This window comes from Haliaeetus albicilla, chromosome 10 (assembly GCF_947461875.1).
Source record: "Haliaeetus albicilla chromosome 10, bHalAlb1.1, whole genome shotgun sequence".
In the NCBI taxonomy this organism is placed as follows: Eukaryota; Metazoa; Chordata; class Aves; order Accipitriformes; family Accipitridae; genus Haliaeetus; species Haliaeetus albicilla.
This window is the reverse complement of record NC_091492.1, coordinates 34,545,163-34,557,861: the sequence shown is the minus strand read 5'-3', so window position 1 is coordinate 34,557,861 and position 12,699 is coordinate 34,545,163. Positions and strand designations below refer to the sequence as shown.

Genomic DNA, 12,699 nt, shown 5'->3' with positions numbered 1-12,699 from the left:
CCTTGGAAGGAACATGTTGCATCTTAAGATCAACATAAGAATTGCAATTCTTATGTGCTGTCACACTCCCATAAAGAGTCACTGAACACTTTAGCAATAAAAGAAAAAAGAAAATTAATAAAGTTAAGCAGCATCCAGGCATTTTCACTCCTGAAATCCCATCTAAGGAACACTGCCATATCAAAACCAAGAAGTGAAAAGAACAAGAATGAATGAACTTCACCATTCACTGTCTTTAATTTCATACTCAGATAGCTCTGCTTTGTCTTGTGCTCGATAAACTGTAGAAACACATACTCTGTGTGCTATAAAGATTGAAGTGTCACATTAATGACTCGTTTTAGCTTTGCATTTTTATTGGTCTAGATACAGAAGTATGTTGCAAACCTCAAAATCTTTTTCAGAAGATTGGAAGCACGTGAGACTGTGCTCTTTAGGGAAAAAAGTCTGACTGTGATCAAACAGCACATTTTTAGAAATTACTTTCAGCTGATTGGATTCTTTACTAGAACAAGATGTTCAATACAGAAAACAATGAGTTTCAAGTTTACTTGTCCCTCTGAAACACTACCAAAGATTATTTTAACTAGAGGCAATGAAGTTCTCAACAAACTGATAACAGTTTGTGCATTGCCATTTTCACTATTTAATCATACATTAAGTTTCTCTATTTCTGCAGTTCTTAGGCAGAAATACAAAATACACTTAAGGCCAAAAGATTCATAAACAAAGTTACAATCTTTTTTGAGCTTCTTTGCTGATTTGCATCTGAAATTACTATCTGGTCTTGAATTTCAAACTAATACCACTATAAGCACAGGAAAACAGGCACTATGAATATTAATATACTTTTAATTGACTTCTAAGATTACTAACACCATTGATCTACAAAACTTTAGAAACTTTACAAAGTGAAAAACATTCAATGGCAGAGATGCAGATATCATAGTTTGCTATTACATTTAATAAAACCACTAAACTTCTAAACTGAGAACTGCTAAAACTTCTGAAAGTAAGAGTACTTGCCAGAGTAGAGAAAAAAACATTCTGAAAAATACTCCAATGACATAAGTGCTATCATATAGACAAGATCTTCTGTTCCATTCTTTAATTAGTATTGTAATTAAAAGTTTTTCATGAGTGAGTTTCCCTTACTGCAAGTTAAGCAACTATCCTCCAATCTTCAGTAAGCCTGGAAAATAATTTTAAGTATTATGTTGCCCCTCAATATTCTCATCTGGAAAAAACAAAGCAATTTTCAATCTTTCCTCATAAGTTTAACTGGTAATTTCCTCTTACGGCCCACTTCCATAGCAGTCACGCACTTCTTAAAATGCAATGGTCAAGAACAGTCATCTTTGCCCATAACCCTGACATCAACAGTTTTCAGCAGTGGAAGACCTCCTGCATCCTTGACACAACTCTTCTATTTTAAGTTCCAGAATGACATTACTGCCGCAGTTGGATTTGCCACACACTCAACATTCAACAGCTTACTACAGCCTCTGGATATTTTTTTGCAGTAGTGCTGCCTAACTACTTCATTTAACATTTTGCACTTTGGATTGCTCTGTATTACAGGAACTATTTTATATCTGTCTTTATTGAACTGCACCTTGCAGATTGTGAACAAAGTCTCCAAGTCAGCTAGCTGATTCTCAAATTTTATGTTACTTCCAAGCACTACAGTTTCCTCCCCAAAATGATTCAAGGTTTACAAGTGTTCTCCCCCCACCATGACCATCAACAAGTGCCATGTCTTTTAACTTGAATGTTAATTAGCAGTAAACTCAGGGGAGACTGAGAACACCACTCTCATTTCCACAAATCAGCTATGTATCTATACACCTTTACCAATCACTTGTGGATTAACATAATGGCAATGGTTTCTCTCTCTCTTTTTTTAAAACAGGAGCAGGGTAGAGTGAGAAGTATTTTTTAAACATGCCTGTAAAACCCCACCAGTAATTTACCAGGCTTCTATCCTTCACAGCAATTGAATTAAAAAATACAGAATAAATATATTCAGTGGTAAAACTGAATGACTTGACTAGAACAACAAAAACAACAACAACTACTCAAGGCTTACAAAAAACCAATTCTCACAATTCCCAATCCAAGGACAAATATATACATTGTTTTCAGAGTTGCTGTCTAGACATTTTGGGGTTTTTAAAAATTAAAACCAAATATGCCCACATTCGCTTTCTGTTCATTTGAATATACTAGGTGTTCAACAGCTGACTGAGAAATTACTTCAGTAAGCCCCACACTGCATTCTGCAACTTACATGTAAAATACATCTTAAGCTTCAGAACAAAATTCAAGCAAAGCAAATATCTAAAACAGCAAACATCTTTCACCAGCAGTTAGTTTTTGGAAACAGTATCCAAATGCTAAATAAGCAGCTTCTCTCTGACAACTCAACTTTCTTATTCTAAGACTAAAGTATAACTCACAATTTAAAGGCAATAACATATAAAAAATATCCCCTGAACTCAGAAGTAGGTTTGTAAGCACTTCACTAACAAAATGTATTATAAGATTGTAAAGAAAAGTAGAGGAAGTAAAATTAGAACAAGTAAAGTTGCATATTAGATTTGTTAAATAGCTGTTATTTCATACAAAAAACAGAACACAATAAAAATTTTCAATTAAAAGCTAATGAAGTAGAGAAATATTCTTACACAAATACCCTGTGTTCACTGTTAGTTATTCTAACAGAGTGCTATGAATCTTTACTGGCCGAGCTTATCAAGTTGAGAAGGTAGCCCAAATATAAATTAACACTGTCATGACCACAGTATAGGAGAAAGAATATTATCTGACTTCCTAGTATCCTTTATGAAACTTGAAATAAATTGAAAATCCTCATGGTTACAACTGTACTCAGGTAGGCAAGCCTTCAGCTCCCTTCAGGAAAAACAGAGGAGTTGCAATTAAGTTTACAGTTTACTATGTAGCACATCCTGGTAACACCACATGAAGGAAAGAGCTTCTATATGCTAATACTTTCAAGTTATTTCAGAATTTGCTAGAAATAAACTATTGCTTTTCTCCTTGAATAGGCTAGTCTTAAACACAGCCTTTATATTTGATCACTTCCTACCCCCTTCAGATTGGGACTCAATTAAAAAGAATCCAGAAAAAAATCTTGAACAGAAGCAATCTTTTGGTTTAATGGTCCTTTACATTTGGAATGCCAACCTTGACATCTCAGTAAGTATCCATTCCAAGAACTGCCTTTTTTCTGCATTATTTAAAATAATATCACAAGTGATAGTAAATGCACTTAGCATAAGCACTGCAATAATTTCAGTGTGAAAAAGATTCAAGAGAGATGACAGAACTCAAGAAAGAACATTTGAAATTAAGCTACTATTCTAGAATAATTTAAAATGTACCACACTAAAGTTAATGGAAAAAAAAGTCAGTAAAGCACCATAAACTCCTTGAAAATTGACAGAAATGTAGGTTGCGTTAAATGTACACACATACCAGTTCCACATCAGAAGGTACATTCAGTCCCGGAGGGGCAACAAAAGGTTCTTCATTTTCTTCTACATTTTCTGTTTGAGCTGCTTCTACAAGAAATGATAGAATAAAATACTATAGGACAAAACATGTCAAAGTACCCAAATGTTAACAAAAAAATATTGAAATAAAGTACATCTAAAAGGATGTGCAATCAAGGAATTTATCAAATGAAACTATAACCAGCATTTGCATTGAAGACATTTAAATAGGTTTCCTCTCCCAGGTGTTATGTGTAGTTTATTTAAGATTGCATAAATTATGTCTTAACAGAGGTATTAGGAAGAGCAAAACCCTATAAACCTTAGCCCTGACTACAGCGCTGAAGACAAACAAGTGTCAAATCAAACAGAAAACATTCATTTTCATGAATATGACTTGTTGTTTTTACAAGAAAACCCATTCCAAATTAAGAGGAACCATTTGCAATGCACTGAGTGAATCCTTTCCTAACAATGATTAAAATATTACAGATATCCAATACCTTAAAGCTGTTAAGACCCATACATCTGGTCTATCTGAATTCAGTTCCCTGTTAATCAACCATTTCAGCCTATGCAATCAAAACTAAGTTTTGTAAGCTTCCTAACCCTAATGAAAGTTGTACGGGAATGCAATAGGCTAAATCCACTTCCATCACCTACAGAGATAAACCGGTAGTTGCCTTAATAATTGATTAAAATAAGTGTTGCCATTCACCTGTGAGTTCAGTCTAAAGTTGGTATGGTTCTTTTTATATCGTTTAACATATCCAAATATTTAGCGGATTCATCACATAACTACTCATCTAAAATAGTTATTCTTTTATAAAGGCCAATTTGTATTACATTCTGTTATTTGGTATACCAGAAATGTTCCTCTGAAAACGTTTTGCTTTACAAATTTTTATAATTGAAGTGGAAAGTTTACTATCTAAAGTTAACTTTTAGTATTATCTATTCTACTAGCTTTAAGAGAAAACGTATTCCAGTTTTATCCTAATAAATTAGCACAAACTGCATGAAAACCTGACTATTGGAACTATGGACACAGACAGTAGAACAGCCTAATCATGCGTGAGATGTCATAGCAATTACTGCATACAAGCTCTTACCAATGCAAGAAAGAGAGTTAACTTTTACTTTGCTGTCAGGCGGGTGGTTTTTTTTTTTTACATGAACTCAAATATTTTAACTCCACAAAGGCACGCAGAAATTTTAGCATCAAGGAAAGGAGGAAGAAGCAGCAGACAAAGCAGAATAGGACTGTTTCTTTTGGCAGCAGCTCCAGCTAACACTTGAAGTGTGAACTCCATCCTGTAATTCACGTTACTGTTATCTGCATCTTCCAATACTGGATTTTACTCTACTATGATTTATAAAAAATGAATGTTAAGAATTTATAGTCCTGTGTTATTGGAAATTGTTACCATATAGCAATCTATTATAAGTCTGTATAGTTCAACTACAGTAAAACATAATACCGATGTTTCTATCTCACTTCTGTCCCAAGTACTTTTTCCACAGTACTACCAAGTGTTACTAGAAAATGCCCCTTTGTTATCCATCATTACTAAAAATTTTCTAGAAGATAAAGAGTTTGGTAAGAAAGCTCACAACTGAGACAATGTTCCAATGACCCACTGTGAGGATCTCTACTTATCATCAGCAGCAGTGAGAATTCTCACATTACGCTGCAAGATTTTGTAATAGCTTAGCATGACGCTTCCATGACGCAACAAATATTAATTAACTAAATATTAACTTGTTGGAAGACTGGGTAGTTATATCTCTCTTTGCCAATGACAAAGTCATCACATTTTAGCGTTATTCCTAAAATATGACTTCATTAAGGCTGAAATACATTATTCTAGGTATCATTCTAGGAAAGAAAAGTAAAGTGGAGCAACCCAGACACAACTTGAACTCACGACAGCTCTCTTACCAAATGAAACTGTATTTTTTTATTGATTCCTTATACACTTAATCAAAGGTAGATTCTGTAACATTATGGCACATTTTCATGCAGTTTTATAAAGGCCTCGTACAATACACATACCATATAAAGTTCAGCAGATTCCCTTTTTAGCGACCAACAGAGAGAGATCATTCACCCTTTTAAGCTTTATGCAGTAGAGAAAGATAGGAGAACCAAACTACAAACATGTTTTTCTCTATCACCTCCAACTTTTCAGTAGGCTTATCCCTATCCCAGATCCACACAACATGAAAAACACCCCTATGACAAGAAACACTCAAAAACTGTATGTAAAGAGAACTTAGAAACTATTTGGTTATGGAATCTAGCAGACAAGTGGGAATAAAACAAATGAAATAAACCACAGAAAAGACAACGCAATTCACCATCAGTACTGAAGAGTACAGCAGAAACCTTTGGTAGAATGCAAGCAGCATGGACACTGCCCTGAAACAACCTGTTACACACAGCAGCAAAAAACATAGAATCTTTTAGGTTGGAAAAAACCTTTAAGATTATCAAGTTCAACCATCAACCCAACACCACCATGCCCACTACACTAAACCATGTCCCGAAAAACACTAAATAAGCTTTAGCACCTAAAATGATCCTGCATTGTAGCACAGACCTTGGTAAAAAAAGCACACCTCATACCACGGTAGCCCACCAATATGTAGTTAAACAACCCAATTGTTAATTAAATAATCCTAACTTTACTAAACATAATTCAATAACACTTGAAAGCTTCCTTAAGACTTCGTGTTAAAAATGCAAAGTTATCATAATTAAAGATGGGAACACAAGAACCTGAATTCTGCATTTTTTAAGATAGAGAGGGGCACACTATGTTGAAGACAGACTCATTTATAATAATCAAGATAACAAAATCTAAACTTAAAACCCATATATTCTCATTAATTACTGTTCTGTCTATATTTGTAATGAACTCTTCCTTCTTGACCAAGAAACATAGTGTTAACAGACAGCCATCTGATGAATTACTAGTTTCTTCTGAATAAGAATCTGCAAGACAGCAGAATCAGATTTCCTATCCTGACTACTGTAGTGTTGACTGTGCCATAGAAGGAAAACATTTAAGCACATCAGGAGTGAAGCCTGCAAAAACTCAGTAATGCAGTTCCATAAAGACTTTGCTAAAATGCTTTGAGATTTTTTACTTGTGTTATAATGAAACACACATTTTCAACCTTCAACTGCAAGTGAGAGACACAGAGGTTCTATGTTCTTCCTCTCAATTAACCCTTGCTATTTTTACCCCTTACCTCTTTGTTTTGCAGGCTGATGCTCCTCCTCCTCAGTGGGTTCTGAAGGGTCATAATAATCACTGCCATAACGGAATCCCACTGCATTATAGGTACCATCCTCTGCCAAAGCTTCACTCAGCCTTTTATATTCCTCCTCTTGAACAAAAATGCAATTAGCAATTATTAGAACATATTTAAAAGCTAATTTCTTTAAAAAAAAAAAGTAGTATTTCTTAATTTAGTTTTTAAATGAGAAGTTTTTACCTAATCATTTTAGCTTTCATTAAAAACTGAACAGAAAAACACAGCATGTACATATGCTGACCATTTATTTCTTCCTGAAGAGATAAAGGCTGTGGGTTAAAACATTCTAATATAATTATGCATATAAAAGCAAAGAATTTCATTTATTCAACACTAAAAATGTAGCAGAATGTGTTTATTTTGGTTTTTTGGGGGTCTGAAATCCCAGTCTGCCCTCAGAATCTGGGCAATTTCTGTGTGGATCTATATTTAAACTATCCTGAGGTCCTCTCACATACGCAAACGATTCCCGTTTTTCGAATCCACTGGGTACTGTCAAGATAACATCAGAAAAAGAGAGTATAAAATTAGGAGTAAATTTAATTTCATAATTATTTATTTAAACGTGTGCTAAACTCAGGAAGTTTCCTTGAGCAATACCTTGCCTCGCCTCCTCCTCAAGCAAGTCCGTATGCAAGGCTAAATACCTCTCTTCATCACAGAGGGCTTCTATTCTAGCTTCCTCTTCAGACAACTGATAATCTCTGTTCCACGTGGAATACTCAGCATCATATTCAGAAAGGTCATGTAGGTGACCACGCCCATCATACCTGCAAGATGAAACAGCTGGTCAATGCAAAAAACTTAGGGCTTGGGTTTATGCGACTACTTAAATACTTACCCATTAAAAATGAAAAAAAAAAAATACTTATACGTTAAAGCATATTTCCTTTTAGAAGTTACGTTTAATTTTGCTAATCATTTGTCACCAACTATCGAAAATTTGTTTAATAGTCTAAATTCCTCTCAAAGAAACTAATAAATTATTACAATTAAAGGCAAAGGTATCCTTTAATAGTTTAAGTGGGATCCATTTCCTTAACAGCTCTTACCGTACGTGCTTCAACCAACCAATCAATGTCACTTGCAAAATACGTTTTTCTGGAAAGTCAAATAGCTTACATTCACACAAACCCGAATACATAAATACCTATCCGTAAGAACCAAACGGTCGAAATTTCCTCGCTTCTTTCTGCTAGTCCCGAACTCTCAGGAGATATCTTCACCATAGAAACTTGCGTCCATTGGAGGTAAAATCATGGCTAGGCTCGGCCCCTAGCCATTTGGCTGAGGAAATAAGTTCTGGGTTATGTGATAGAGAGACACACATACATAGGAACAGTAACATATACATGCAATTTAAGGAGGTTCACCGTAAAAACGGCAAAGATCAATGACGTACAGTTCCCTTCTAAGCAGAAATAATTTTATTTGCAGGAAAAGCACTGCATTGGGATAATGTTTAGGCATCAGTAAGAGAAACTGATTGAAAAGTAAAGTGACAGTAAACTCGACTCCGCTGAGGTGTCTTCCCACACACAACTCTTGACTTGTGCCAACTTGCTAGACCAAAAACAAAGAAAGTAAATATTCTTATAGCAAAAAGTTAATGAAACACGTAGGTCTGGTTAATCAAGCTCTGTCCACAGGCAAACTTCAACCCGTGTCTTCTCATAGCAATGTGCTTTTCTCAAAATGGTGAAAATGAAGACTTCCTGCTGCTGGAGATAAAAAGAATCTAAGCTTCCAAAGGAGTTTATAAGATTAGTAATTGCAAGCTACCTTAACTTACAAATGTATGTTATTTAGATTTTTCGGTATTGTATGTACATACATGCACATACTTAGTTTTTGCTCCCAACAATTTCTGTAACGCCTGTAAATTGGGTTACTGTTGCACAGGACCACAAAAATGGCCTCTACCTACTAACGAAATCTGTCACAAAAGTGATCTGGGTTAGAAGTGTGCATCGTAACACTTCTATTCTCAAGTAAGAAAGAAATTAAACGTAGCTACAAACATCTATGGTTGGTTTTTTGTGTCTTCGTGTTTATTCTAATTTAACAACTTAATTTCAATCATAAAAATCATTAATGGCATAAACCCCAAAACAGTGCAAGGGCATTTCTTTTTTCTCCAGTCTTACAGAAGGAAATGGAAAGACCTTCCCTTACTGATATTTTTCCAAGCCAAATACAATTGTTAAATCAAAACAAAAAAAATCATGTATAGCACCAAAGCAATGATGAAATTGAGGGAACAAATATCTATAGTATGTCATGTGATCCTTCTCAAACCAAAATCTTTCCATCTTTCCCACTGAGGTTTTCAGGTCAGCCACAACTCTTAAACTGTACTTTTAGTGCTCCACTCAAATATACCCAACCTGACCTCCCACTTTCCCTCTCTCCATGAAAATATTAAAAAAATTCATTCTGAATGAAATTTATTTCTAAATCCCACCCTGTGCTGCTGAAACAACTTAGAGACCAGAAGAAACATTAAAACAGTTTCTGTTACTCTCTCTGGCCATGAACCTGTACCTACTGCAAAACAACCAAAAAAAGCCACCTCTGCCATAAAATTTGAAAAGCAAGCACCCAAAATCAAAGCCATTCTGCCTAATACAGCGAATCACGGCAAAGGAAAAAGTAATTAGGCCAAGAATTGCTTTTGGGGCATCCCACCAAAAGCCTGCAGCCAGATTATGTACAAGAAATAAGAAAGCCCCATTTCCCCTAACGTGGATAAATACCTTTCCACCCCTCACACTGCACCCTTCTCGCTTAGAGAACATATAAAGTGTCTAATAATGCAATAAGGCTCTCTTGGTTTCCAAGTGAGAAAAGATGATGTTTGTGGTTTGCATTGAAAAGGAACAGATCGCTCCCACTCTCCACTCCACCCTGTAAACCCTACCTTAACAAGTGGAGCAGAAAGAGCCAACGCACACTGCCTGTCAGAAGGAGGGGGACCTCCCAACACTGCCAGAGCGGGGAACCCCAAGTTCCCGCTGCCGGTGGGGGCGGGGGGGCGGCCCTGCAGCGTTACAAAAGCAGCACTCGAAGCACTCTACCAGGACGAGCTGCCCTCCAACTCTGCCAGTGAAGAAGATCCCCACACGTCTGCCAGAGTGAGCCCTTTTGTTCATCCCCCGCCCTCACTTGCCCACAGCATAAGGGGAGGAACAGAAAGAGGCTATAACAGGAGATCTCGCAGCAGAGTCTGGGGGTTGTGTTACACCGACCTATCGATCATGATCTTGGGGTCTCCCATCCAAGGAATAAGGTGTCGCCCCTGCTCCTGGTACTGAGCCTTCTCATCATCTCGAAACAGCTTGCAGGCATAGCCGAACACCAGCAGCTCCACACGGCTATTCCCACCTCCACCTCCTCCTCCACCTCCTCCGGGGGGCCCGGGGACCGCTCCCCCGCCTGACAACAACATTAGGGGCGGCGGGCCTGCTTCTTCTGCAGTCCGTCGAGAACCTCCGACCCCTCCGTACATCACCAGGGGATGCAGCGAGGAGGAGGAAACTCGCAGTAACAACGACTGTCCGAGAAGCGAGTCCCCCAGAAGGCCGGGCCCGCACTAAACTCCCCAGCTCCAGAGCACCACAGTCGCCATCACCCGAAACAAAATGGCGCCTCTTCCGCTTCCGCTGGCAGAGCAGAGCCTAGGCTGGCTTCCGGCAGCAGGCAGATTCGCGGCGGGTTTTGGCAGCCCCAGCGGGAAACCGAAGGCAAACGCGGCGCGGCGAGGGGAGGCTCGGCGCCACCGGCGGCGCGGCGCGGCGTCTGGCGACAACGGCCGGTTGCCAGGCGGGAACTGTGACGCCGCGGGCGTGACGAAAGTGCGGAACCAAGCGGGAGGGGGGGAGGGAGGAGCGGCGTGTTTGGGGGGGGGCGGCCTCTGTGAGGCGCTCGGCGTGGCTGAGGGGGGGCTGCCCGCGACCTGCCGCGGCGGGGGGCGGGGGGGATGTTTGGGCGCTTTCGTGGCACATCTCGGCTGAAAGGCGTACCCAGAGTTTAAAAAGAGAACGAGGGCGGTGGCGGAGGCTCCGCGCGGGGCAGGGAGCCGTGTCTCCCGGCGTCTCTGTCGCCCTGCTGAGGAGCCCCGGCCGGGGACCGGCGGCGGGGAGTGCGTGGGCGAGATGGGCAGCGGCAGAGCCGAAGCCGAAGGAAACGGGGAGACTGAGGGTTACGGGGCTGGGCAGAGGGAACGTGTCTCGCAAGGAGAGTTGTGGGAAGGTGTAGCAGAAAGCGGGGATTCACCTTAGGCTTCGCTTGGGAAGCGCAGGGTGAAAGTGGGCCGGGGAGCCAAGGCGGGAAGGGCAAAGGCTGTGGCCCTGAGGAAGATTCTTCCAAAAAATTGATAAATTAGACTGGTTTTGCTAAAATTGGGTAACCTGGGCTGAAGTTCAGTATTGTTTACCTCAGGATTATTATTTTCATCACTCTTCGAGAAGCATGAGGAAACACGTTGTTTTGCATGTTTTATAATAAAATTTTGTGAGGAAGCACGTCATGTTTTGCAATTCACAATGGAGTTAATCCATAGCCTTTGTTATGTGAGAGTCTGGGTGCCCGTAAATACAGGCAGAGCTGCCGGGGTTTTCCTGTGTGAACAACTTACTGGCATCATCACACACAAAGGAATGAAATATGTGAAACAGCGTGAGGAAAAGCAGTGCACAAGCACTGGAAAAGAGGTGGATAGCTTGTCTCAGCATTTAGAAATACGTCCTACCACGTAAACTTGCTGAAGGAGCAATCTGGAAACTTCCTTGGACACTCCTTTATTCACCTAGAGTCATGAAATTGAAACAATAATACATGGAATTTCCACTGCATCTGTCAAAGTGAACTACAAAATCTGTGTGAACCTTATAATGCTGCTTTAAGGTAATTGTGATGCATATACAGTTCCACCTACCATTCCATATCCTAGAGAAGATGGTTAAAAATCTACTCAAGTTAACATCTGTATCCTTCACAATGAATATGTGGAAGTTACCAGTAATTATCTGATACTTCAAAGCTATCGGTGAACAAATCTGCTAAAGGTAGATGCTTCAGACATATCTTACTGTTTTACAAAAATAACGACTGAGTTGTTTTAATGAAGGGAGAACTTCTATGTGCAACACTCGCCTTTGAGAAACAAAGTACAGCCTTGAACACCAAGGAGGCAGGTGGGAACACGCTTTAACATTGTGCAACAATTTTATACCAGCTGGGAAATGTTTGGAGTAAAGAAAAGAGCAGGAGAAAACAAAAGAAAGAAATCCAAGAAAAAAATAAAGAATTTTTGATGGGGACTATAAGAAATCAATATGTGGCAAGGATTTTGTGACTTCCATAAGTCTTCTGGTAACGCAAATGATTCAGCAAAAATATAGTATGGCACAAAAATGGGTCTGTGCAGTTGAAGCAGCAGTGTAATAAAATAACTTTAGACCATTTTACTGGGATATCAGCATTTGAGACAAGGACATGAATTGTGCATGAGGCAAATAAAGGACAAAGATGGAAATCTTAGTTACAAAGCAATTACAGAAGGATGGGGGTAGTATTTTAATGATCACTTTAATGGTGAAACGGATAAAGGCAAACAAACAGCAATTTTCCAGCCAGCTGAGCCATTTGTAGAAGAACCAAGAGGCGACCAGGACACCCAGGAACAATAAAGCACCAGGTGTTGATAATGTTCCCACTGAATTATTAAGAACAGGAGGGGATAAGACTTCAAAAACTAATTTGTGTTAGTTTGGTGGTTTGAAAATAATGTAAAGAAATGGAAAAGGGGAACCACATGTCTAATTTTGAGAAAGGGGACAAAATGAAACCTGAGGCCTGG

At 38.8% G+C, this 12,699-nt stretch overlaps 1 protein-coding gene across 4 annotated transcripts in view; it reads right to left on the bottom strand.

Moving 5' to 3' along the window:
- Positions 1 to 10,501, bottom strand: part of SFSWAP (splicing factor SWAP) — a 49,690-nt gene extending 39,189 nt beyond the window's left edge. For 2 of the 4 annotated variants that reach the window (XM_009928037.2, XM_069794924.1), the window contains exons 1-4: positions 10,088 to 10,501; positions 7,440 to 7,609; positions 6,774 to 6,911; positions 3,499 to 3,584 (exon numbers count right to left, since the gene is read on the bottom strand). In XM_009928037.2, coding sequence (XP_009926339.2) covers positions 3,499 to 3,584; positions 6,774 to 6,911; positions 7,440 to 7,609; positions 10,088 to 10,347 — 654 coding nt within the window. In that variant the 5' untranslated portion in view covers positions 10,348 to 10,501. Of the gene's footprint in view, positions 1 to 3,498; positions 3,585 to 6,773; positions 6,912 to 7,439; positions 7,610 to 7,989; positions 8,127 to 10,087 lie in introns of all 4 variants that reach the window. The other 2 variants (XM_069794926.1, XM_069794925.1) reach the window with 2 other exon arrangements.
- Between the last annotated feature and the right edge of the window lie 2,198 nt (positions 10,502 to 12,699).